Source organism: Synchiropus splendidus, chromosome 7 (genome assembly GCF_027744825.2).
Source record: "Synchiropus splendidus isolate RoL2022-P1 chromosome 7, RoL_Sspl_1.0, whole genome shotgun sequence".
In the NCBI taxonomy this organism is placed as follows: Eukaryota; Metazoa; Chordata; class Actinopteri; order Syngnathiformes; family Callionymidae; genus Synchiropus; species Synchiropus splendidus.
The window spans coordinates 21,405,382-21,432,385 of record NC_071340.1 but is presented as its reverse complement, the minus strand read 5'-3'; the positions used below and the strand labels follow the sequence as shown (position 1 = coordinate 21,432,385).

Genomic DNA, 27,004 nt, shown 5'->3' with positions numbered 1-27,004 from the left:
TTGCACTCGACTTGATGCTTCGGGAAAGGAGGACATGCTATTTAAGGAACTAGTCACTCCATATTTCGAGTCATTACGATGATATCCACTCTGTCTGTGAGGAGATAACATGCGATGGATCGGTTATCGGAATAAATTGCTGTTAGATCATAGCAGGTTAGAAGTCACATCGGTCCAATTTCAGCCTTAGTTATCATAATTATTAGGTCATGTGGAAGGAGAGAATAAAGACGAATGAAGACCTTGAACTGTGAGTTTGAACTGCCGCATCTGAGTCCCGGCGTTGTTGCTGGCCAGGCACTGGTAGACGCCCTGATCCCTCAGCCTGACTGACTTCACTCTCAGCACTTGACCCTCTTCCAAAAACTCCACATGTGGATCCCCGTCTCTGGAGAGAACCCTAGAAAAATGAAGTAACCGCGGATGATATCAGCAGATGACACGCTCGGTCCTTTAAGTCACGGCGCTGAATGATCAGTGGGAGTCTTACTCTCCGTCACGGCTCCACTCCACTCTGGGCGCTGGACTCCCGCTGACCCTGCACTGGAACTCAACCTCCTGGCCCAGGACCACGCTCATCTCCTGCGTTCTGGAAGCTCCCGAAATGACTGGTGGTGCTGAGAAGTACAGGGAGGAAAATAAACACTGAGCACTTACAAGCTTTCTCTAAATAGCTCAGTTGTAAACACGTCAGCGTGATAAGCTAATGGCTACGGATGGATAGCAACTGCTAATGCAATTGTTTTGCTCGTACATCTGTGGATAATCTGAGAGCCATTTTGTTTCCTTAGTGACTACATTTTATCATTTATTTATCAAGACTTTCAAAGCTTTCAGAACCATGCAGTTTGCAGTTCCAGTTTAAGAACCCAAACTGCATCTCTGAAGTCCAAAAAATTTGTTGTGATATTCAAAGCTGAACATTTTTCACTCCTCAATTCAACTTTGATACCAATTCACTATGTAATGCAATAATATTTTTCTTTTTCTTAATATGGAATGTTTAATTTTCTTAGTGATTATTCCATAACTGAATTTTTTTTCTCCTATTCTTTTTTATTAATGTACACGCAATTGCATACCATTTTAAAATAACACTTGACACCCTGAAAGTTTAAATAAATTCTGTGTAAAGTACATATTTTCTGAGTATTTTCTCAATTTATTATTATTTTTGAATAATATTTTAATCTAATATTTATTCATTTTATTTTCCAGATTCACCACTTCTCTAAAAATAAATAAATAAAGTGAATAATAATAACCCTCATTGTGACGGATGAGCTCACCTTGAACGACGATGTTATAATCTCTCCGGGCCTCTCCTGCAGTATTTTGAGCGAGGCAGGTAAACTGTCCCGCGTGTTCTGGCTGGACCCGGTAGATTCTCAGCAGTCGGTTCCCATTTTGCAGATACACACCAGGCGTGTCCACCTGAGCGAGCATAGGTCCAGCCCTTAGCACTCACGCGTAGTGAACTGCCTGACCACTTGGTGGCGGTGCACAGCTATACTACTGGGTTCGTGAGAGCGTCGTTCAGAGGATGTTTAGAAACTTTGAGCCAACTCACATGATGACCATCTTTAGTCCAGGTAATTGAAGGAGAGGGGATGCCGAAGGCGTCGCAGCCCAGAGTGAGAGGCTGCTTCAGGGAGACTGTGAGGTTCATGGGCTGCCCGTCATCTTGGATCTCTGGGGGAACTGTAAACACATCTTCATGTATATTTGATAAAAAATAATTGTTTGGTTGAAATCTAAAAGCATCCTCACCATTGACTTTCAGTCTGGTCTTCCTGTCCACAGAACCAGCCTGATTGGTGGCCACACACTTGAAGTCCCCGCTGTGGCCTGCAGACGCCGGACTAATGACCAGGGCGCCATCTCTGCTCACAGAAAACCCAGATTGTTCCGGATATATCTCCAGGCCGTTCTTAAACCAGCGCACTTTGGGATGCGGCGAACCTACGGGGACGCAACAAGTCAACCATTCAGCCGGCATATAAAATGAAATTTATCGATCCCGTCTGGCTGAAGGAGAAAAAAAAGCAAAGTTGCTTCCATCTCTACAGGGGAACTTAATGGGCTCCATGCCCAGACCGGAAGCTGACAGCTCCACATTTATCTGCCGAGCAGAAGGTCAGCGCGGGGAATGGTGCCAATTCCGGCTCAACTGCTACTCATATCAAGGTCATCGTAAATGAACGCGCTCTAATATATGGCGTGAGATGAAATGACTTGTCAATATTCACAGCTGGATTTAGAGTTTGGAGCGGTGGGAAACTGTCCGACTCCTTTACACATTAAAGGGGCTGAAACAGATGTGGCCCGCAGATTAGTGGGTTGGACGGCTACAAATTGTGGAATTGGGAGAAAGGTGGAGGTGGATCCTGAAAGCAGGTCAAACGGTCAGCGATGATGCGAACCAAACCGCCATGATCCTCGTGCCAACGCATCAAACCTGAAGCAATGTAAAAGTCTAAAGTCAACACATGTTTGCACTTAAGCCACTTGAACGCAAATTCATTATCTCACTGCTGACAGGAAATGCGTGCAGATGTTCTGCTTTAGTTGGTAAAAGATCTCATTAGTTGGCTTTGAATTTATTCGTGGGGGTTGCCTGTCATATCCTCCATGTGTTTCCCCAATAACACCCCCAGCGTATGTGTTGCTTTACTCGGAGAATCAACCGCGAGACACGGCAGCTTCTTAGCCACATCTCAGGAGAACGTGCAGGAGCTCCTTGTTTCCTCGCTGAGAATGGAATATTCGTGTGAGTCATCCAGGACCTGCTTCAGCCTTCATGACTTAGACAGGAGGAGGAGGAGGGAGGCTAGCATGTCTTCATCGTCCTCTTCCTGTGCGTCATGGTGCACCTCAGACATCTCTGTCCTTTATCTGCTCGCAGCGGTCTGTAATTAGGATTCCTCTCCCAGCAGGTCCAGACTGAGAGGAAAGCAGATGTGGCAGAAGGCAGCAGGCAGACGGATGTTCCAGATGTTGCTCCACATTAGGTGCAGTCCTCACCTTGTCTCGGCGAGCTGGTTTCCATGGCACTCAGCCACACAAACAAGGTCCGCCTCTGTCAGCAGACAAGTGCCGGCGGAGAGCACACGCTCTCCTTTGTCCGTAAGAAAGTGGCGGACAGGGCTGAGGACTCGTGATGAGTGCAGGGACGTGAAACGGTGAAGAGCTTACACAAGCCACAGCAAGGTTTTCTAATTGAAAGTGTTGCCAAGAGAGCACTGGTTATGCACAATGTGTTTAGTATAAACCAGGCTTGTGATCCATATGCATCATTTTGTGTTTGAAATATTGGACAGGGACCTTTTGTTCCTTTGATTTCTCAAAAGTTTTGATGTTACAGTCACCAAGGCCAGTCTCAGTTCCTGTCTCAAGACCACATTTCCAAGGTCTTTCAAGACTTGTCTCAGCCATGTTGGATTTTTTTTTTTTTGTGATTCAATGGACTGGGAGATGTATCTAGTGGCAGTGGAACCACAGTTTGAAATTCTCATGGCAGTGCAGCACCTGACGTTTGGGACCGCCAGTCAAGAGTGTTTACCTTTAGCAGGGCACGGGATGACCACTTTGGTGTTGGCAGTTCTCTCCATGATGGTCTCTCCGGGTTCAGCGAAGGACGGGGCCTCTGCAGGGACAGAACAGAAGTGTTAATGGAGAGCGGTGTGAAGGTTGTAAAACTAAGGAGGTTCCTTGACACTTTCTTCATTTCCAGTCTACATTGAAGAATCAAAGCCTGTAGTCACCAAGGATTTCCAGCGTGATCTCAAGCGTCTCTTGGCCAGCGCTGTTTGTGGCCACACACCGGTAGATGCCCTGGTCTGCATGGCTGACCTCTGGGATTCTGAGGGGTGAAGTGTTCTTGACCCCAACAGGAAGTCCATTGTGAAACCAGCTGACCTCTGGGCTCGGCTCTCCTTGGACCACACATGGCAGGGTCACCGTTTGGCCCAGCAGAGCTTTGAGCAGCGGAGGTGCGGGTTGGATCCTCGGCTTAGCTGAGCACAAAAACATCGGTGAAACTGAGAAGTATCGCTCATTTACAGCGTCAAAAACGTGACGTATAAACACATCTAGATGTCGCTGTCAGTCTGACGGAACCAGACTTTGGTACCTTGAATGTGTAAATTGTAGTTAAGGGACACGTTCCCAGCTGGGTTCTCGGCGGTGCAGGTGTACAGTTTGCTATCAATCAGTCGGACGTCAGTGATCTTCAGAGAGCCGGATGGCAAAATAGTGAACCTGGGGAGCCGTGAAGGCCAAGAGCAGAGAAATAGACACAACGCTTTATGAGTCACTGGAGATATCCGGCTTAAGTCTTCCAGGAAGTGAGCTGTTTTCCTTCGGCAGTATATATACCCAGTGCCCTCCAGTTCATCCTCCGATAACAGCCACAGAAAAAAGGTATCATATTCATTGAATATTTCATTAACTGCAGAAAGCTTTGATTTTATTTTCAAGGCCTTGATAAAGAAGCCTAAAGAAAATATGACCTGTAATCATTTTGAGAACAGCATCTGGTAATTCATAAATGATGGTGCATGTCATAGGGGAGGGACTCGATTTCATTATTCACAGTTTAAGAATATTTCCCACAAGAAGCCACATTTTTCAGTTTGAATGAATTTGGTATATTACTGAATCAAATAATGGAGCCACACAAACATTTAAACAACAAAATATTATTTATTTTGCATCAGTTTGATGCAATAAATCACAAAGGTGGCTACATTAACGTTTTTATAACCTTATTTAAACTAAGGTTCTTTTAATGTTTTGAAAATATTTGTATAAGAATTTCAATTTTATAATATTAAATTATTTTTTGTTGTAATTTATTCATCGTAATGAACTCATTAAGGTCCCACCACTAGTATTTTAAGCAAGCCAGGAAGGCTCTTGTGGTCAAGCGGGTGAAGCTCTAGTAACCTTCTTTTGAAACCCAAAAAACGTTGCTACAGGAGCAATAGAGTTCAATCGATGGCAGTTGTTTTATAGGTTAGAAAATAAACGAATCATTTCAGTCCCTCCTTAAACACACAACTCTTTTATCTCAACTTGATCAGAAGGATCAGTCTGACCATTTTTGCCTCTTTCTTATTTTTTTTCCCCCAGAAAAATTGTTACATTTCTGTTTTTCTAAATAAAGTCCATTGCTTCCCAGAGTCCTGTAGTTAAGCCTCAGACCTTTTAGAGAGCCTTGGATCCAAACAGAAAGTTGGAACACCACTAAATATCATCACCTCTTCCACCCTTATTAATATTCCCTGAGAATGAAACCTGTTCATGACATGCTCACTCCTCAACACATTTCACTCCGAAGACATCCCATACGGCAGATGTGGACTTGAAGGCATAATGAGTCTTGTTCCATACGTCACCCTGCGAGGCAACTCTCCACCTGACGCTCATCACTATGCTCCGCCTTTTAGGAGTGTTGCAGTGAGCAGATAAATGCTGCCACAATCTGCTGGCAGAGGCACGGACGTTGCGAAACCCTGCTCCAAGAGCTACCCATTGTCTTCCAAAGAGCCATTCTGTTTCACCGAACAAAAATGTTTTGTCGTAATGGATCTGGGAAGGATTAGCGCTCTCCAACTATTGGAGTGCTTCAGTTGAGTCACCTCCCCAGTGACTTGTTAGTTCAACAATTACCATTGTCCTCGCTAATTATCCTGCGAAACCGTAGATCAAGTCTGACACCATGATGTCACCCTGGCAAAGGCCATGGCCTGGCTACAGCTAATGGACATCCTGCCTGAATGACTACTGTGTGTTTATCACCAAGGACTCAGAAACCATCGGTTTGACATTTGCCCCGAGCAGACTGAAGATCCTCATTTGAATCTCCTTCAGAAGATGGAGCCATTCCCTCGGCACAAACATGAAAAACAACTGCATGTAAAATGATGTCGACACCTCCAGCGGTTCACGTGCGAATGATCTATTTGCACGTTATTTATGTGAGATAGCCGAGTGTGTTTAGGAACGGCATCCAAACAGGAACACGTTCGTGTGAGTGCAAATGATTTGGAAGCACAAAGGCCTCTCTATTTCATCTGCACATATGGTGTAATGTAGAGCTCCCACCTACTCAAACAGCCTGAGGTGAAGCGGCAGCATTCAACATTGGAACCAAACAACGTCTCTGCAGCGGTCGACCCTTGTCATCTCGCCGCTATACTATAAAGAGTCAACAACGATGAGTTCCGTTCACCATTGCGTCAGGGTTTAAGTCAGTACATATGCAGTGATCCAGAGAGGCATTCACTGACGCTCATTGTTGAATCCAGCGCCGTCTGTTTGTCTCAGTTGAAGCGAAGCTGGCGACCCACTCACACAGCTTGTCACTGCGTATGTAAAGCCTATGAGGGGGCTGATGTGCTATTCTCATCAGACACGACCAGTAAAGAGTCGTGGTTTTACTGCCGGGCTCCCCGGGGACTGGAGCAGACAGGGTATGTATCTCCTCCACTGTCAGTAACTCTTCCTCCTCCCTCCAACTCTCCCCCAACCTCCCTTGACCCAGACAAGCTACCCTGAGTCACAGTCACAGTTTTGATCTCCTCAGTCATTCTCCTACCAAAAACCAGAAGTGTGGTGTCTGACTTGAGTTTGTCTGTTGTTGTTCTGGTCAGTTTGCAGCCGGTGTGACCACACAGATGGCGCATTGTGAGACCAGATGTTCCTCCACGATTCCACTGACGATCTGCTTCAATAAGTTCCAAACACTAGCAGCAGCGTTCGGTGTCGGCCAGCCGTACGAGTGAGTCATGCGCTAAACAAGTACCGGGCAACGCTGTGCATGGCCGACAGCGACACAGTTTTCACTCAGAAATTCAGTTTCATTACCCGCGTCTGACTTCGCAGCCAAGACAGAAGTAAAACGCTTCATGCTACAAAGAGCTGATGTCCAGCCAATGGTCTGCAAAGAACCTATTTCAGGCAGGAACTCAGGATTATCTTTAAATCTCCTTATTGGTTCTGAAAGTTGATTCACAGGTTACTCTCTTTCCAGCTTCGCTCAGCTGCGATCATTCAGGTGCTCCAACGCAGTCACATGAAGAATATCGAGCGACACACAAGTAAACAAATAGAGCGTATCTTCCCACTGTTACAACTTGGTTGCCAAACATTTCCCACTCCTACCTTTCAGAGCATCTTCATTCACCTTTGCCTTCTCCTTGTCACCGTGTCACCTCGCTTGCATCTTGGTTCGACTGAGCTTCATTCCTATTCTCTCCAACTGGAATCATGACCCTAGTCTTTCTCCAAATCACAATCTCATCAGCAAACATCATGGTCCACAGAGACTTCTAAACTCCTGTTGGCCTCTCCACTGCAAACAAGAAGGACTGAGAGCTGATGTAATTCTACTCTGACCTAAAATCCTGCGCGCACACCTCACCACTGTCTCACACCCTGTAAACACTGAGAAAACCATATGATCCGGCATGACAAGGCATTTACGAGGCAGTGGCAACTTCTTCTCTTATGATGAATTCAATCTTCAATGGTTCAATGAGACGTGACTTTCAGTCACCTGGGTGGAAACATAGGCTCAATGACCTCATACACGGCCTACGAAAACCGAATGATCAGGGTTTATTTAACATTGAATACGCTCAAATAAATAAAAAAAATATAAATGCCACCTCCAAAATAATAATAATAATAATCTACTTTAAATATATTAAGTGCCATTTTTAGATCTTTTTATTGCTTCTCTGTTTATATGATGTAACTATGTATTATTTACTCTTTTTTGCGTGAGTATTCTTAATGGTTTGGTTGTGTTAACCTCTGTGTGCAATTCTTGTTTATGTATTCATTTCATTTTTGGTTCAAGGGCTTGTCTTCGTTGATATAAATGAAACAGATCATTTCTGACTTCAGGACGTCTCCACTCACCCGGACGTCACAGGGGGGATGGGATATCCGTTCCTGCTCCATGTGACCAGAGGTGAGGGACTTCCTTCTACCTCACAAGGGAGAACGACCTCTGTGCCGATCTCCGCTTCCATTTTCACTGTGTTGTCATGGCCGCTGACCCCCATAATTCTGGGCATCGCTGGAGATGGAAGCGTATCACACATTCTCACAAACATCAGATCTCAGACTATTTACTTTGAGAGTCGACTTCAAACGATGGAAACTCCCCGTGTGTTTGGGTGTGTGTGGTTAACCACGTGTGCGTCTTACTGTTAACACTGAGCTGGATCTCTCGACTGGCGTAGCCCACAGAGCTGTTGGCGGTGCAGATGTAGATGCCCGCGTCTACAGACGAGGGGGATGGGATGTGAAGGTGCCCATCACTGTCTGACAGAAGAGAGGCATCGCCTTTTGGTAGAGGCCGCCTTCCCTGCGGAAACACCGGGCATCAAATCAAATCGTAGATAAAAGCTGCCCACACAAGAGAGGCAAGTTTAAGGTTCACAAAACCCACCTTTGAAGTTTAATAAAATTACAGAGCTTCCCTTCAACTCTATATCCCCAATACCCGCACCAGAATTTAGCGCGCCTGCTTTGAACATCGAATCGCTTTTGCAGATTCGTTCTTATCTGACAAGAAAATAAATTTACATGACCCTGGAGCATGGCTGTGAAACAGAACAGGAAAAAGCAAGTGGAGGAAATCTAGGATGTGAAAAAAGTATGTACTCGGGAGTGCTGACAATGTACTCATGTGTTTATTCAGGCTCTGTCGGGTCCAGAAATTCCTTACCGGCAAAGTGAACTACCATTTCGACTGCTCCAGACGCTGTAATTAGCTATTACGTCCTATGGAGAAAACACTTGCATTTCGCAGACTATCACCTGCACTGCCAGTGTCTGCCTTTGACACTGGTGTGTATTAACAGGTTTTACGACACCAAGAGAGCTGAACTGTCCATGACATAGAAAGGTGAGACAATGCTGGCGAGAAAAGTGCTGCCGATCTTGTGGTGTGGTCATATCCTGTGTCTCAATTGTGGTTTTTACTTTGACTGTACATGATGTTCCCGATTACAATCTCAAACATCACTTTGAAGACACCTCAAACTCCACTCACTTTCCGGCTGTCGTGACTTATTTTTATCACCAGAAAAATAAATAATGTGCTGAGACATTCAGGGGCACATCAGGGCACTGTTCTCTCTCCATTTGTTTTCATTGTTTCAGTCGTAAAGTGGGGTACAAGCAGCACGATACTGGGCTGTCACAGTTTTGCCTGGTTATCTTTTGTCTTATAAAATTACACCGTGGTCTGAGGTGTATTTGTCCCAACAATCGGCTTCCAAAACAGATGGCCCAACAATCGTAAATGTGTTCAATATTTTGGGTCAAAAGTCTTCGTAGGAGGGAATGGCAGACAGCGGCCAACTTGAAATGTGAAGTGGAAGAAATAAAGAAGCAAGCTGACTGAGAAACAAGGAAGCTGACACTAAAAACTAGTGATGGGTTGGTGAGGTATCATGAAACAGTATTGTCGGGTTGATGAAACAGTGTCCTAGTTTTCAAAGGCCACTGGATGGCGCTCTTGGTGTGGAAATGATGTGAGGTTTAGTTGCTCGATATTTTACACCAGACATCGCCATCTGGTGGCCTCAGAGAATCAGGACACAGTTTCATGAAACTTCATCAACACTGTGTCACGAAACCTCTTGTACCCATCACAAGTAATATTGCAAGCTTTCAAATCTCCACTCATATTAAATGTTTTCACAGGGTCCATAGCTTCAGGTGTCCTTCATTTGTTGTCTTTAACTTGGCTTTTTGCATTAAGGACTATCCATTAAAACCACCATCATCCCATCCACTTCCACGTCACGCTTTTCCAGATGTTGCGACGTTTCTTCTTTTTTTTATCTTCATGTGTGGGGTCTCTGTTAGATGAATACTCCTTTAAGATTGAAAGTGTGTAACCGGCAGGAGTCAGAAGTTCTCAGACTACTCTGCCCTCGTGGGCTGGATTAGTGATGACAACCAGGTGGCGTACAGAAGAGTTGAGGAGAGCTTCACCAGCTGGTATATGGAACACCTGCAACAGCTCAACACCAGCAAGGCCACGAAGTTTGTGGTGGACTTGGGAGACCTCCAACCCCCACCACCATTCAAGGATGGGAAATTGAAATTCTGGATTCTCCTCAAGAGCTCAAGAACAGTCTGGACGCCTGGTGGGAGAGGCACAAACGCTCCAAGACACTGAACAAGTTGTCGAAGGAGTTGTGGACGGAAAACAGACTGTGCGTATGAGGCGGTGGAGAGGAGGACCAGGGACAAAACTGACCAGACCATGAGACATTTCCAACATCCCAGTGCCAATAGCCACGAGTCCATAATAGCAAGCAACCATCACGGGACAAGCTCATCACTGCTTAACATCCCACAGGAAATGAAGCTTTGTTGATGAAATAGCTATTTTTGCACAGCAGAATTTTGTACTGTATGTTGTAATTTCCTCTCACGAGGATCTTAAAATGTGATCAGTTTCACTCTGACGTAATTTAAATGAGGATCGTAAATCTCTTTTTGTTCTCCAAAGCTAATATAGAACTACGAAAGCATTAAATTGCATTTGCCTAAATGTACTGCTTTGTTTACTTCAGTAATGTAAAATAAAATATAAATTATCAAATTTAATGTAATGTCTAAAATGTAAAATATATAAAATAAAGTAAATAAATAAATAAAACAGGTGAAGACGCTACACACCGACCAGATATTTAACATGACTGTAGATTTCCCACTGGCCATCAAGGGGTGTCTGGCTTCTGCATGTTAACAGACGTCCCTGGGGGCCGTTGCAACTTGTTCCTAGCAAATAGTGGGGGAGTAAAGACATCCCGGCAGTAAAAGTGAGAAGTTGACAGAATGGCTCATCTAACACAACCTTGTTTGTCTTGGTCATTACTCGCTTCCTCCCAGTGAAAACATTCCTCACTTGCTAAATGAGGCCCCCAAAACCAACCGCCTGTCACGCCTCTTTCATTTGTCTTTTTCTATGTTCGAATTTACAAGACGCCTTTGATAAAGTACTAGCAAACACGATGAAATGCTATCCTGAGTTGTTGGGTTTTAGCTGGGATGTATGCATGAGCTTTCTATTATGAATCATTCAATGCAAAGTTAAGCAGAAATATGGTCAAACTGGATGAGAGCTTTTGGTCTCATTTCATTTCAGAATTGCTAATGTTTTCCACTTTCTTCATAGGACGTGAAGAAAAGGAGCAAAACCCATGTATCGATGAAGTCATATAACCATTAGCGGTTTATTTAGCTCACGGTGAATGTGAAGCATCAGAAGAAATATGAAGGATCGCACTCAAAGGAGGCTATGATTCGGGAAGCTCAGATGAACGGATGTTCCTCGGGGTCATGAGATGGAACTCTTCAGGGAATACATCATAGCTGGAAGATGATTCTCCGCTCTCAGAGATGGATTTCAGATTGATAAATCTTATAATCAGACTTGCTGATTACTAGATATGTATGTGAGGAATGCGAAGTTTTCATCAAAATTGTGTGTTTTTAATAAGGTTTGATGAGCGAGCCCATTATTTATAGTTCAAATGTGTGTGTGCCTGCAAAAAGACACAATGTTGAAACTGAAAATCTTGAAAAGTGTGTCTATTCAACTGAATTTTGGGGTAAGCAGAAAAAGAAAATCTGAATTTCCAGACTTATTTTCTCCTCTTGAGACTGACTTTTATGCAATTTAGTTTCAGACGGACTTAGAAGATACAGTACAAAAAGAATGTGGGATTGTTACCACAAATTTTCCTCTTTTTTTCTTGACTTCTACTGAAAACTGCATTATTTTCATGCCAGGTGAAACTATATTGTGCTACGTGCTGACATTGCTGTTGCTTTGTTTTCACCTAAATGGTGTTATGTTGTTACATCACTACAAGATGGAGTCTGTAAATGCGGCAAATATGTCAAGAAAGTAGAAGCAGTAGTGGAGTACGATGGTGCTGAAAGACAAAAATGTGCTGTCGTCATATGAGGACACAATGTATCTCCTGCATTTTCAGTACATTTTCCAGACCATTTCAAGCTATATTAATGCAGTAACGGGCTAGTTGAAGTTGAAATTAAGTTGAAATTATGATCCTGCTTTTGGATGTGTTGCTATGGAACTTGACACATGGAGAAAGCAAGGATGCATCAGTCTGCACTCTTGACTCCACCACCAGATTAGTGTCCCACCAGGGGAGACCCCAATCGCACCTGTCTCAATCTCAAACAAATAAAAAGTGGGATTTGCACCGACGCAGTTGCTCTCACCTTGGTCCAGACAATGTTTGGCTTGGGAACCCCCCTGGCCTCGCAGGTCAGCGTGATGGGCACGCCTTCGTTGGCGATGTATCTGTAAGGGCCAGAACTGATCTCGGGGGGTACTGTTGAAAGAAGCAGGCCGAAAACACAGCTGTCTGAGTGGCCATGAAAAAAAAAAAAAAACAAACAAGCCCACCCTTTTCTCACTGGTCGCCTCCTGCTAACTGTATCGGCGCTCAAGGCATTTGTTCATTACCCGACATGATGAGCTATAATCTGGTCCGTCTGTCATTACGCTCCCATGAACAAAATGACTCTATTCATCAAAGCAAGCAGTGAAAACAAGCCTCTCACTATGCTGACAGCAGGTGGTCAAGTCACTGACATATTGCTGGGCTGAGTCAGCGCATTGTTGCCTGCACTGACTCGAACCTGCCTCGGGTCTCAGACACACATGGCTCACTTACCACTGACTTCCAGGCTGACTGTGATGTTCATCGAGCCGGCGACATTCACGGCTGTGCACACGTACGACCCCGCGTCCTCCGGAAGAGCTCTCTCAATGTACAAGCTGCCGTCACTCCTCTCAAACATGCGGCCGCTAAACTGAATCTTCACAGGGAAATGATCGTATTAAAAAAAGGAAGTCGATTGTGTACCATTCGGATCAGCCTTACTGGTTTGCCATTGTGCGACCAGTGTCTCTCTGGGAGGGGAATTCCATCCAGCAACAGGCAAGGGATGCTCAGGGACTGACCAACGCCGGCAGTGATGAGTGGGGCGCCATGCGCCAGGAGAGGGGGCTCTGCGAATGGCATCAATGGAGTCAAAACCCCAACAGTGTGACTGCAGTCGTCCCAGTGAGAACCTTACCCAGCCCTGTGACACTGACTCGTGCTTCACTTCTGACCGTTCCAAACAGGTTCTTCGCCTCACAAACATAGACGCCTTCATCATCCAGCCAGACATCTGAGGAACGTAAAGCACAAGTCAATGCAAGCGGCGGCCACATTTTTCTCATTAAAAAGGTAAAGTGAGGTCAGTCGATACTCACTCTGGATGAAAAGAAATCCATTCTCCAGCTGCCTCTTGCTACTGTGGCTGTCTGCTCCAGTCAACTGTCGGTGCCAGGTCAGCGTCGGCTGTGGAAACCCACGAGCGGCGCAAGGCAGAGTGACGTTTTCCCCCACGCTGGCCGTCACGTCTGATGGAGCTTCTGAAAACACCGGAGCGGCTGCGGTGGCCAGGAAGAGACACGGTTCTGGAGTTTATATTCAGGCGAAAATGAGGGCAGAAATTTTCATTGGCAAAGGGTCTCACCTCCGACCTGAAGGCGGACAGTTCCAGTCGTGGTTCCGGCAGAGCTGGTGGCCACACAGCTGTACAAGCCAGAGTCCACTTCCTGTACTCCTCTGACTCGCAGGGTTCCTTGCTGAACGTCCTGCTCCACAAACGGGGCGGAGCCCACCTCCAGCTCGTCTGAAGCCGGCACGTCATTTTTAATATTTCATTGTTACCCGATGTTTAGGTTACGGTTATCTACCTTTGAACCAGTGGACCAAGGGGGTTGGAATGCCACTGGCCTTGCACTCCAGAAGAGCATCATCCCCAAGAGACACAAGGACAACCGGCTGCACCACAGTCACTTGAGGCCCCTCTGCAAGAGTTTATATAAAATTCAGTGGAACAGAAAGACCTGTTGGAAACAAATGAAGCGGCCAACGGAGTAGCAGTTTGGATAGAGCTACCCTGAAAGGATCGAATGACTATTTATATAACTCACAGCCAGGGACCCAAAAAAAATGTGTATATTTTTGGCACATCCTAAAAAGAAGCTTCTATACTGCAAAAAAAACGGCAGTCTTTCTCCGACCACAAACTGACAACATCAGACGAAACTTAAGAACTTTCACTGTCAGCGCTTCAACCGTCTGAATAAGCGACAATTGTTTGTTGCCTCATGCAAAAAAGCGTACATGCAAGAAATGGTTCATATTATTTTCAGATTTCGGGAAGTGAAAGCCAACAACTCAAAATGGTGTCACATCTCTGGAGCTGATTTACTGAGCATATGAGCCTAAGAAGAAAATGTATGCAGCAAACTGCGATGCCAACATGCTGTGAAGGAAAAAAATCTACATGAAATCATCTGTAGTATTCGCAGTAGTAGGCGCAATGGTAGAAGTAGGAGAAAGGAAATAGTTGTCGTAGCAGCAATAGAAGTAGGGAGGAGGAGGAGAAGAAACAGTAATAGTAGTACTAGTATTAGAACTAGTATTAGGTCTAGTAGAAGAGGGAAAAGAAGTAGTAATATTACTGCTAGCAGACAGAAAGACTACGCTTGTTATTACTGTCTGTCTTGAGTTTTGAGGGGACATTTCATTGCTATCGTGCTTTCCCCAGTCTCTCACTCTAAACCTAACTGTCCTGAACAAATGGCTAACCTTAACCAGGACTGGAAAACAAACTTAAATTCAATTACGATGACCCAGTTATTTTTGAAGTTTTACTCCTTAAATTGAGGCTTAACCTTGTGGGTCCCCACAAATCCATAAGGTCCCCACAAGTAGGTGTGTTTCCAAGAATTGGGCCCCACAAGTTTCGCGCTACAAGGACCACCTCCACACACACACACAGGTTTGTCACACCATCTTTGTGTGGTCGGCACACACAGCTAAAATTAACCAGGATTCTTAACCAGACTTAAACCAAATTATAATGTTATTACTATATTATTATTGTTGTCGCTGTTGTTGCAGCATTAGAGAAGGCGAGGGTCCCCCACAGCTTCTCCAACACGGTGACTCACCTGCATAAGTGAGCACTGCTGACTGAGAGCCAGTCCCAGCAGTGTTGGTTGCCAGACAGGTGTAGTTCCCAGCGTCTTCTGGTTGAGCTCCTTGGATGGTGAGAACACCATGTTGAGTGATGCTAAATCTACATAAATCAGTAGATTGATTAAGTAACAGAGAGAGCACTGAGACCACGACGACTCATCTTTATTTGTGGGTAAAGCACGTTCTGTGAGTAAAATGTGATTTTGCATGTTGGTTTTGTAATAATGCAGAAATGAAGAGCCTCTGGAGCATGTGGTTAAGTGCAACATAATGACGCTCAAAGAGTGGTGTGTTCCGGAGGTGTTGAGAGGCCTGAGAGCGGGAGCTCTTACCTCGGCCGATTAGTGAGGAACGCATTTCCATGGCTCCAGAAGAGCTGAGGAGGGGGAGATCCAGACGCCGAGCAGACGAGGCGAACCTCGTCCCCTCGGGAGAAGGCCTGGCTCTGGGGGCGCAGCGCCACAGAAGGAGCCTCTACATTTAGAAACAAACACATGCGGAAGGCAACTCAGTGACTTGTCACTGCAGCATGATGTCACCCAGGATGGAAGTAAACAATGGGCTGAAAATCCATCCACTCCTGACATCATCCATGACACATTATTAGCAACAATTTCCACTTGGTGCTTGCTATTTTTGAATCTCATCACAAACGGCTTGCGCCAGACTTTTTTTTTAACACGCATCAATTCTGACTGATGGGAAACATTTACTGACGTGGCTGCGGAAGTGGCTGAATCTTACTGTCGGGAGGTTAAGCAAATAATGGAAAACAGATGATGGAAGTTCGAGTGAATCTATGAGGCCCCGAGTGTTAAGCACTTAAGCAGAGGAAGTTCCATCTTACCTGGAACCAAAAGCCATACGGTGATTCTGGTGTGGCCGTGAGCGTTGGTGGCCGTGCAGTGGTACGCTCCCGCATCCTGAGGGTTGACACCGCTAATCTGCAGAGATGAGTCGGGCAGAAGCCTCATCCTGCCGCTGCCGACGCGAACGGGTCGACCGGCTCGATGCCATGTTATGTTGTGCCGCATGGATCCTTCCACCTGGCAGGCCAGCACGGCCACACCTCCCACAGCGGAAGTCACGTTCACCGCCGGCTTCAGGACGGGCGGAGGCTCTGTTGTCCAAAAGGAAAATAAAAATTCTCATTCATGTGAGTCAAGTCCCAGCAACGCAGCGAAAGACGCAGCTTAAACACGTTCCAAAGCTGAAACTTTTAATGAAAGTGAGTCACCTCTAACAGTCAACTGGGTGATGGCTCGACCCTGGCCGGCGTTGCTCTGCGCGATGCACTCATAAAGGCCTTCATCCTCAGACGAAGCGTGGGCAATCCCCCATGATGCCTTGGCAGAGTTCCTGATCATAAAAAGGCACACTTGCTTCAGTTAAGCCGCATGGAAATAGCAACAAGATCCTCAGTTACATCATCTTTGATTAGCGTCTTCGGCAGAGCTGCGGGAATAGTTTTCATTACAAGTAAGCCCCACATCATGGATGTTATTCAAAGCAGAGCCTTTATATTAAAAGGCTTAGCTGCGGATGACACAATCGAACCTGTGATCTTCATCTAACTGGCAGTTTATGTCCTTCCTGACGTGGCACTACAAACCCTAAGAGTCAACAAGCTTTAATGCTTCACAGACAAGGCCCCGGAGGAGAGCACAGGTTCTCCTAAATGGCTATGACTTTAAGGCATTTCAATCCAAACTCACTGAAAGAACTTCTCATCTCCCAACGTGATCCCACTTCTAGCAAGTCGGACGCGATAGGGAACGTCGCTCTGCACGGCGCAGCTTATCACAGCGGGTTGCATGTAGAAGCCCTTCACTTCATCAGGCATGCTCACAGCTGGGGGATCTGACAAGGGTGGGGGGGGACAAAGGTTAAAGGTCGCACCCGAGATTTATGAAGTGTGAAAGACAGAGCAATTGAGGAGGAATTTGACTTGCTTGGAACGATGTTGGTGTACGAGACACTGGACAGACGCTGGAATCGGTAGCCGTCCTCATCTTTGCCAGTGACCTTGATAAAGAAGCTCTGGGATGGAGTGCGGAATTCAGGGAGATTCCACAGGCCATGCCGTCCAAAGTCAGCGGGCATGGGGACCGGGATCGTCCGGAGAGAGCGCCCAGAACCGGACACCAGCTCCACGTGGCTTAACTGGCCAGGAGGCTTCAGCCCGGAGCATTTTAGCAAGACATGAGACGGCTGACCTTCAATGCAAAAAATGCTTCTTCAGGAAATGACGTCATCACCATGCGTCACGCAAATAAAATAAAACCTTTAATCGGCCTCTCTCTGGTTTGGTTGAACTCTGAAACTGGAATACTGGAAAAGCCGGCACGGAAATCCAGGTTGCTGACCCCGGTGACTCTCAGAGTGTGGCGGCCGCTGCAGCTCACCTTCAGCACAAAATCATTCCGCATCAGATCAGTAAAAAATTGAAAAAATCATCTCTGGCTGTACCTTCAGAGTCCAGGTTCCAGGTCTGGGAAATTTCATGTTGACAACCCGGGCCGAGTTCGGAATGCTTAACAGCTCTTTCAGGCCCTGCTCTGCGCCGACGACGCGACCTAGGAAAAGTGTCGGCCCAAATAATGAGTTTTGACACGTTTGCGGAGAAAGAGTTTTCATTAAGTCAAGGATATTGTGTACCAAGGGGATCGCTCAGCTCAATTTCTGGCGCTGTTCCACTTAGCGACACCGTGACCTCTCGCAGGCTGGGGTCAAAGGGCACTTCCCACTTGTTCTCTTGGGCACTGTCGTGATTGGAGGAGAGCAGGTGGACTTTTAGGGCCTGGACTGTTTCCTCAACCCACTTCAGAACCTAGCAAGAGAAGGGGAAACACGGTCACTGATATTGTTCGGTAGAAGCAGCGTGTTTTTCAGAAGATTCAGCAGCAGCCCGCTATAAAAAAAAAAAAAACAGACATATCCTCAGGATTCCATTCAGCCGAAAAAAAAGACAGAAAAGATGTGACCTTTATTTTTTGCCTCACTGCCCAGGCGGCAGACTGTTTTATGTTTTTCTGGAATATCTTTCATCAGAAGTATTTCTCCAAGGGATTTAGGGTAAACAAAAGAAAGGTGAAACAGCTTTACTGTCAAACTGATAACATACAGTTTTCTGCAGGCTCAAGCGTGTTTTCCCATGAGCGTCGTGCATCGCGGAGGACTGTCAGGATGCAATCGTAGGTGCTCAGCTTTTACAAATCATAAGGCTGTAGGCTAAAAAGCAAAGGGGGAGTAAGCAGTCGCAGCTAATTTAGTTGTGGAGACCACTTCTATGACACAAACCCGACCATGCAGGATCAGTGCAGGGTGGAAAGGGTTGATATTCTGCTGACAGACTGCTTAAACTACTGCTTAAACTACCGTGCAAAGGCGAGACAAAAGACTACAATAAATTCTGCAAGAGAGTGCAGACCTCCACCAATATTATTGCCCTGTATATATTCAATCCATACTGATGCCTTTTAAGTCGGGCCCCACCGATTTCTTGGTGCCAATATGGGCATTTATGACATCATCGTGTTCGGCTAATATATGCCAACAAATACATGCATTTATAAATGTTATTTATGTTTGTACATGATGAGTAATGTTATTCCTCTGAAAAGAATTCCATCACAATCTAAAAATGTCAAAACACAGCAGGAATTTCTCTGGAAAATCTGATGGATTGTGAAGCTGCGGTCCCACCTGCGGCAACACACAGCAACACAATGGCGGTCAATGGGCAGTACTTCTCCATCAAGGAAAATGACGAACAAATTGCAGTTCGTAACGTGCACACCCACTGAGTTAGCCTCTGTAGTCAAACAAGACTTTTGAGACAAATCGCTGCACTAAATTCAAGCAAATTCGAGAGCTACCGAAGCTAACTACAGGTGAAGCCAATGCTAATGGACTTTCTTGTGTTCTGTCGTCAAAGACCGGAGCTTTCAGAAGCTAACATCATTCAATGGAAAAATCAAATCAGTAAAGTAGCTTCTTCAATTTAGGGCCACACAAATAAATGCAAAGGGCCTCATGTGGCCCCCTAGCCACGCTTTGCCACGCTGCAGCCGAGGAGAGGCAGAACTTTGGGAACTGGATGGACCAGCTGTCTTGTGTACAGACCAGATGCAGGGAGGAAAAAGGAAACATGCAGAGTTTCATTTTATTTGCCACAAATGACTCAGTACAACAACTTACCACAGTACACTACCACACTTTCAGAGCCAAATTTCACCTTGTAACTAAAGAAACAGATTGTTGGAGGAAAAGCCCAAAAAGAAGCGATGATTCAGTCATCAGACCTCTCATCTTTTTTCCTGATGGTGTGCTCGGTGCTGACAGCAGCTGGTTCCTCTTGCCATTTTACAACTGGAAACAGCTGTAACGTCTGCCACATGTACTGCTCAACCTCTCAGGCCAAGTCTCCTGCCTACACAGAGGAGAGGAGTGGACAGTGGACTGGGCCCCAGAACTCGGATGAAAGCTTGTGAACAGAGCACAAAAGAGACCACTACCGTCCGAGCAACAGGGTTCTTGTGAAGCCTGCTGAGCTCAGCAGCCACTCCCTGTTCCAGTCACTGGGAATGTCAAGGATCTAAGGTCCAGTGAAACATCATCCAGGGTGTTTCAGCTGACTGGAGCTTACAGCAGTGGAACAGGATAAGACCCCCCTCTGATATTCGAAGACAAATGGTTGAAATAAAAGATGCTAACTGAGGCTGTGAAATCCATCCGTCAGCGGTTGATTACCTGCCACAGATCCAGAGGAGACTCGATGAACAGAACGGCGTAACTACCGACTTCCGACAGGGCTGAGGTCAAAGCAGCATTCGCCCCCCCAAGCATAAACACTTAGCGCCCACTTATGTGGGGCAATGCTGGTCATCAAACAAGGCTAGTTTTAGGGGCACACATGAGCTCGGTTAGCATTTTGACACGTAATGGTTTTGCATGCTGTTCTACCCTTGACTGAGGGGGAAAGAAGAAAATGTCCATCTACAGTTCATTCAGTGACCGACACTGTGGCGCTCATGCCCCGCTGTGGCCCTTCCCTCTCCCCTTCATGCTGTGCCAACATCGGCTCCTCTTACCTGCAGACATTCAAGCGATCCCCTAACCTTTTACGGCTAAATTAGCCACACTAGCGCTGCTAACAACAATGTTGCTACAGGTGTGATGTGGAGGAAAATCCACCAATCATATGACTACATAAAATGAAATAATAATAACAGAAAGGATTTTCATGAGAAGAGCACCTGCCCCCTGATCGGAAGCAACTCAGCAGATACCTGTGGCCTCTCCTCATTCGATAAAGAATGTTTTTTTAGGAAAGGGCATTTGATTTATGGGCATTGCAAGGAAGACTTGCGGTAATAACATACAGACAGGATGCTAGTCAAGTGTGAGATGCAAGAGGGACGTGGCAAAAACAAACCCCACTCGCCTGAGCCTTCAGAGAATAGCAGTGTTGGGTAGATGAGGTATCATGAAACAGTATTGCAAGGTTGATCAAACAGCGTCCGAATTTTCCCAAGCCACTAGAGCAGTGGTTCTTAACCTTGTTGGAGGCACCAAACCCCACCAGTTTCATATGCTCATTCACCGAACCCTTCTTTAGTAAAAAATTAAATATGATTTTTTTTACTGGTGCACAAAATGAATTGTGCATTAATATCACTTTGTTCAAATAACAAAACCAACACAGTGCATGAACTCAAAACAACTTACCTCAGTGTGACTTCTGCTGTTGCCTTTGAGAGACCAGTTCAGATATCAGATATTCAGATAGCGCTCTGAAAGCGGTCCGGTAGGGAGTTCCACTCAGACACATATACAGCCCTCTCTAAGCGGTCTGATAGGGAGGTCTCACTCTGCTGCATAAACCAGCGACCTCAAAGCGGACCGGTAGGAAATCTCAGAGCAGGACGCTTTCAATGACTGTGCCCACTAACTGCAGACTGGACTGAGGGGTGGACCTCTGCGGCGGAGCCTCCACCGAACCCCTGAGACCGAAATGACGTGAGGTTTCATTGAATCAGCTGCAAGTCCAAACAGCGCCATCTGGTGGCCTCTGAAAACCAGCACACTGTTTCATGAAACCGCATCTACCCATCACTAGAGAATAGCACACACAAGCAACGTACATGATATTTAGTTTTCTCCGCAGCATTTTCCAAGGGCATGTGTCCCTTCAAAGCTCAATACCAGATTGTTTCATTTGAAAAAGCAACAAGAATAGAGCTTTTCAGAACTCAATAGTATTGTCTCAGTCTCATCTCAATCAAAATATTTTTCTGTTTCCTAATTCTGTCAGCAAATCCTTTCCATCATAATAACCCCTTGAATTTTTCGGAGCATAAATAATACTAACTGTTGTTTGAGGACATGGAGCCAACTAGACCAGGCAGCTGTGTTGCAAGGAGGGAAACCATGACAGATCATATCCTGGGATTAGAGAGTGAAATCAGCGGTCTGTTTTCTCTCCACTCTCCCGGGAGACAACAAAATAAGAGTGGATATTTGATTTGGCAGGACTTCATTAAACTCCTATTTAGGAGGTATATTTCACTCAGATAGCAAGTACTTCGAAGGTATTTAAAGGATTAAAGGATTTGCATTCATTATTTTAGCAGCACCCAAAAGCTATAATCGCCTTGGACCAAGAGTGAAGAGAGTCTAAGGTATCTAAACATGTATCAACACAAAAGGAGCCTCAAAAGACGCCTCATGCTCGGTCGCTCAGAGCCACCCAGGTTTGGCTAATTTTATCCCCGCGCTTGCCAAACTATACAGTCCAAACCACGCCATAAATATCACCAGGATTATGGAGTGATAACGAAACACCTTGCTCAGCGCACAAGGTTTAAACGTTTCGCAGCATATGGTCAGCGGTTGACAGGAAACAGACCTAACACCAACGCACACAGACTCTGGGGTTCACAGGTTCAGTGGGCCACCAGAGCTTTGGCTCCAACTCAGCGCTGCCCAGCAATCTCCCGTGCTGACATACAGGATACCAGTGTCTCTTCCAGAGGAAGCGCTGGCTTGTTTTACGTCTGCCTGGGACGTGAACCCCGCCGTCCCCTGCATCTTCGCCCCAGCTACTGTTACATGGACTCTACTGAAACAGTATCTCATTTGTGTTTCATGGGGAAATCATTAAACACTAGAATGAAGACGCTGAAATAACACAAAGCAATGGAATATGACATAAGTCGGATGTGAACGTTCTTTGAGGTAAAAGATTTTGTCTCACATACTTAAAGTGTAAGTTTTTCTCTCTCACCTCATTAACCTGCTGCTTATCCAGGTGAAAGATTTGTCCGGAGGACGTCGCGGCGATCTCCTCGTACACTCGGTAGCCGGGCTGAGAGCGGTCCCCGCAGTCCCCCGTCAACACAAAGACCACCTGAGAACCCAGGGAAGTGTTAAAAGGATTACTTCTGTCGAATGTTTGTTTTTAGGATTTGCTTTCACTGCACTCCAAACCAACACTAATACCCATTGTCACAGAGGATTCCTTTCTTCACTGCAGCTGAGCATCCTCTGAATGTTGATCCTTCACAGCATGACATCATGCGAGTATTGGGCTTTTAAACGTACGGCGAAGCCATTCAGCGGCGATCGCATCTTCCAGCACCAGCTAAGTGCCTCACCATTGCAGTAATTAGGTGATTATGGTGCGGCTAAATATGCTTTGTTGGAGAACTAAACACATCCTTTCAGAGGAAGCCCACATTGAGATTCAGAATGTGCTCGGTTTTGATCTCTACCTGCGACTGTCGGAGCTGCACCAGCTGGAGAACGTCTCTCTTCAGGCGGTAGTCTTTGGCTCTGGCATCAGTGAAGACGTAGATGAATGATCCAGGCAGGGAAACTTCCAAGGCTTTCTTTATGGCTCCTATGCTCATCTCCGGGCAGTCGCCGCCACCCTGGGAGACACGGTTGCACATTCCCATCACAGAAAAAATCTGATGTTTCCCTACACTGAGGAATGAGAGCCAGCAAAAGTGTCACTATTAATTTTGACATTGGGGGAATGTCAAAGAACAGAGTGAGCTGAGCGTGATGGGAACAGCATGGGATATCGGAGAGGGGTTGAGTAAACTAATAAACTTCACACACCACTTCTTAGTCCAACAACAAGGATTCCATGGTGTATAGATTCAACCTTTTTTTTCTTTGAGTGTGAACTTGTTGCTGGTGTGACCATATAAGGATTTAAGCAACCTGGATCGAGGTTTTGTTCATGGTCTGAGCTGAGGCCGATAAAGGGCCTGCAGCAACTTTCCCTACTTCGATAGTGTTAAATCTCAATTTTTTTGAGTCTAAAAGCATTGTACCACCAGCACATGCTTCCGGACGACACAGAAGTGAGATTTGGACGATTTATTTTCATTGTGTAGCAACTATATTTAAAGCTAGTCTCCCTCAATACTGTCATTTAGTGAGAGTGAAAGACCTCAAAGGCTGCTCAGTCAGACCACACCAGCTAAAAACACATTCACACTCCCAAGGCATCAAATAGTAGTGCTGTGTATCAGCACATATCTTGCAATATGTATCTCAATGTAGGAGAAGTGACATGATACGTTGCGTTTCTGTCAGCAATATATTGTAATAACAACCATCATTTTAAGGGGGAAAACCATATAATACAGCACGATATTATGTGCTTGAAAATAAGTTAAATATAAATAACTCCAGTGTACAAAAACAAAACGTATCCAAGCATATCCAAATATCTATGTATCAAATATTGATCTAGCTGACTTCAAATATCAAGACAATATCATGCAGTCAAGTGTCGCGATATTTGAGCATATCGATATTGTTTAAGTCAAGTGCAACATATTACTACATCGACGGTTCTTCTTCGGTTCACACCTGGACAAAGAGATCTTGGAGATCCTGCTGAAACTTTAGCGGGTCAGTCGTGATGGAGACGGGCCCGATGTCTGCAAAAGTGGGAAGAGATACATAAAAACTCACATTATCAGAGCGGCCAGTTGCATAAAACATGTACGTTGAAGGCAAAATCATGGGTCCTACGGGGCCAACTGAGAGGCTGACGTCTGAACACGCCTTTGTGATAAGGGTCTACGGTGCCTAGACATTAGGACAGTAAACACCAAACAAAAAATGAGATTACATTGTTGAAGTGTCAACACAGACGTCTTGTTCAAATAGCTGCAGAGAAGACCCCTCTGGTCTGGAGGAGCCACGAGTTGCGTGTCGGTCTAGCTGTCACGTGCTTCACCCAAGCATCTATTCTTGAATGATGAGAGAGGGAATTGAGACATCTGTTGAGCTGACATTTCTTTGACTCATTTCCAATCCAAGTTGCCAAGTCTTTCAAGTCCTCATCTTCTCATGGTTTCCTGTAAAACCCTGACAGGGCCGTCACGCCTCTTACACAGCTTCTCTGAAAGTTTACAAGGTCCCCAGGGGCAGGGCACATTAAACGCAGACAGAATGTGTGGTGCGAGCTCAGACCACCTTCACCAACCCCCATGGCTGGCCAAAACTAAGGAGGGGGGGGGATTCTGCGAGGGTGTTCCGGGGGTTAGGATTGGGAAGAGGGGAGGGGCGGACAGGGTGATTGGGGTAATTACGCACGAGCAGACAGCATATGCTTCTCATCAGTGCCCAACACCCTCCCCCTTTAGAGCACTTTTATTTTCAAGCTTAACCTTTCATACGGCTTGACAGTAGAGCTACCTGTCCCACTGGAACCTGAACGGTGCTCAGAGTTGCTTTCCTCTTAGCTGGAGAGTAGGTGCTTCACCATACTTCAGTTGCACTGAACGCTTCCCCGGAAGATGCCTCTGAATGTGATGGATTTCAGGCGTCTTTGAAGGGTATCACTTTGAATCGCTGGTCTTTAACCGAGGACATTCAACAGCCAGCAACGGCGACAGGTCAACAGGCAAGACAAAGTGATAGCACACTCTGCTTCATAGAGTGTTTCAATGTGACCGGCAACCTGTTGACTGACCACAGGAAACGCCAAACAAGAGCATCAGTTCCTGAGAGAAACATCTCAATATTATCCACCAAATTCTGCTTCTGTTGAATTGATTCAACATTAATATTGCAAATACGGTGGCATTTATTTCCCCAAAAAAATAAAATAAAAAGAACCAACACATTCACAGTGTGTTGAGCATCACACAAGAAACAATCCAAAAGATTATCAGTCTTGAAATGACTGTGAGACATACGTAAATAAGATGATCATAGACCTAAATTGTCTGATGCAACCTCTACTGTAGGTAGAGATTCTGCCAGCTCCACTGAACAGGTCAAAAGTGTGATATATTTTAAGACTTTGTGTTGGTCAGAGCTAAGTTGTATATAACGTTTGATCCATTAGGCTGATGGTGAGAGCAGAAAAATCGAGATTAATCCTCCAATTGGCCCAGACTGTGCCGCCATAGGATAAGAAATATATTGAATTAAAGTTTCTAGTATGCCAGGTGTTCTGGTGATCTTTGCTAACTAAATGAATCTCCTAATAACTGGAGCTGGAATCAAGGCAGTATGACATCAGTCAAACTGAAGTCATGCAAAAACCTACTGTCCAACCATGGACGAGAAAAAGAAACATCTGAAGTTGTGTCAGTTATTCTTCTCAACAATTTGGAGCATCCGGTTACTGATTCAATGTGGGAAATGTAAATGCTACAGGGGAGCCACGCACTGTAACCACATCCCATGTTTTATTATCACTGTTCCCCTATAACTGGAATGCAACTATTGTGCCTGGTTTTTCTATCATCACTGTTTGTCCTAGATAGATGTTCATGTAAGGGCCCCTCGTTTCTTTCCTTGCTGACAAAGTTTAAGTTATTTGGAAGTGTTCAATATTAAGTTGGATTCACAAGTACCTGGGTCGTGAAATGGCACCAGAACAAAGTTCTTAATAGGTCTGGTTCTCCTACTCAAGGTCTTCTCCAAAATCCGGGAGGCTCCATCGATCACCTGCTTCAGGTCGTCGTACATGGAACCGGTGACATCGAACACAAAGGCGAGTGTGGAGGCGCTGTCAGCCGCCTCATCCTCCTCCAGAACCGGGGGAGCAGCCAGCAGCGTGTGCGCGCCGATCCACAGCGTCAGTACGGTCCACTTAATGAAGAAAGCGCTCATTTTCACCTGGATATTCACTGCATCTGCACGCTGGGGGACAAAAAGAGTTGGAATTGGAAGCCGCCTAAAGTTCCGGACTCATTCCGTTCGGATGAAACAGAGATCCAGAGTGAAACAAGTCCGGAGAAGGGAAGGGACATCCGTGCGTAAAAGTTTGGAGAAACTGGTGAGACCCTGGAGAGACGCAAGTCTGACGCTTCAGACGGGGGCGGAGATGGTATTAAAAGGTCCCCAACCTGATTTGAATGTGTGTGTGCGCGTCTGTCTGCGTGTGTAACTCGACCCCGCTGTGACTCCCAGGCATTAACCCTATTCAACATTCCCCCCCGATTCGATTTGCTCTCCTTTGAGAGCCTATTCAAACAGCAATTGCCACATATTAGCGACACAGTCGGTGATTTTGGACTTGACCCGAACAATGTCTCTGGCCTGGTTTGTATAAAAATAGACGGTTTATATTCCGCTGGCAACCATCTAAATTTAAACGGCCAGGGATGTATAAATAAGAGGAGCAGCCACACACTCTCACAAGTGGCAACTGATCGGGACAGTAACATTGTTATTCGTTTAGTTAAGGAGATTTACAGGATAAATAAAGGCCCTAAATCACATTCAAATACATTTACAAAAGCCTCCACAGCCCATTTTTATCATCAAAAGGGCAACAACATGGAGGAATAAAAGAGAAATAGGAGAACCTGAGTCGTATAATAGAATTAAAACGGAATTGTTTTTGT

General features: G+C 45.5%; 1 protein-coding gene across 1 annotated transcript in view; it reads right to left on the bottom strand.

Moving 5' to 3' along the window:
• Nucleotides 1–26,971, bottom strand: part of hmcn2 (hemicentin 2) — a 50,323-nt gene extending 23,352 nt beyond the window's left edge. Inside the window, exons 1-30 of the mRNA XM_053869928.1 lie at nucleotides 26,009–26,971; nucleotides 24,006–24,076; nucleotides 22,892–23,050; nucleotides 22,405–22,527; nucleotides 17,775–17,946; nucleotides 17,586–17,692; nucleotides 17,401–17,521; nucleotides 17,069–17,332; nucleotides 16,832–16,976; nucleotides 16,354–16,475; nucleotides 15,964–16,236; nucleotides 15,449–15,590; nucleotides 15,089–15,216; nucleotides 13,823–13,936; nucleotides 13,600–13,758; nucleotides 13,334–13,513; nucleotides 13,153–13,248; nucleotides 12,957–13,084; nucleotides 12,747–12,891; nucleotides 12,289–12,401; nucleotides 8,221–8,380; nucleotides 7,930–8,089; nucleotides 4,133–4,260; nucleotides 3,765–4,016; nucleotides 3,563–3,646; nucleotides 1,771–1,962; nucleotides 1,571–1,701; nucleotides 1,290–1,434; nucleotides 491–617; nucleotides 243–400 (exon numbers count right to left, since the gene is read on the bottom strand). Coding sequence (XP_053725903.1) covers nucleotides 243–400; nucleotides 491–617; nucleotides 1,290–1,434; nucleotides 1,571–1,701; nucleotides 1,771–1,962; nucleotides 3,563–3,646; nucleotides 3,765–4,016; nucleotides 4,133–4,260; nucleotides 7,930–8,089; nucleotides 8,221–8,380; nucleotides 12,289–12,401; nucleotides 12,747–12,891; nucleotides 12,957–13,084; nucleotides 13,153–13,248; nucleotides 13,334–13,513; nucleotides 13,600–13,758; nucleotides 13,823–13,936; nucleotides 15,089–15,216; nucleotides 15,449–15,590; nucleotides 15,964–16,236; nucleotides 16,354–16,475; nucleotides 16,832–16,976; nucleotides 17,069–17,332; nucleotides 17,401–17,521; nucleotides 17,586–17,692; nucleotides 17,775–17,946; nucleotides 22,405–22,527; nucleotides 22,892–23,050; nucleotides 24,006–24,076; nucleotides 26,009–26,267 — 4,558 coding nt within the window. The 5' untranslated portion in view covers nucleotides 26,268–26,971. The remainder of the gene's footprint in view (nucleotides 1–242; nucleotides 401–490; nucleotides 618–1,289; nucleotides 1,435–1,570; nucleotides 1,702–1,770; nucleotides 1,963–3,562; nucleotides 3,647–3,764; nucleotides 4,017–4,132; nucleotides 4,261–7,929; nucleotides 8,090–8,220; nucleotides 8,381–12,288; nucleotides 12,402–12,746; nucleotides 12,892–12,956; nucleotides 13,085–13,152; nucleotides 13,249–13,333; nucleotides 13,514–13,599; nucleotides 13,759–13,822; nucleotides 13,937–15,088; nucleotides 15,217–15,448; nucleotides 15,591–15,963; nucleotides 16,237–16,353; nucleotides 16,476–16,831; nucleotides 16,977–17,068; nucleotides 17,333–17,400; nucleotides 17,522–17,585; nucleotides 17,693–17,774; nucleotides 17,947–22,404; nucleotides 22,528–22,891; nucleotides 23,051–24,005; nucleotides 24,077–26,008) is intronic.
• Between the last annotated feature and the right edge of the window lie 33 nt (nucleotides 26,972–27,004).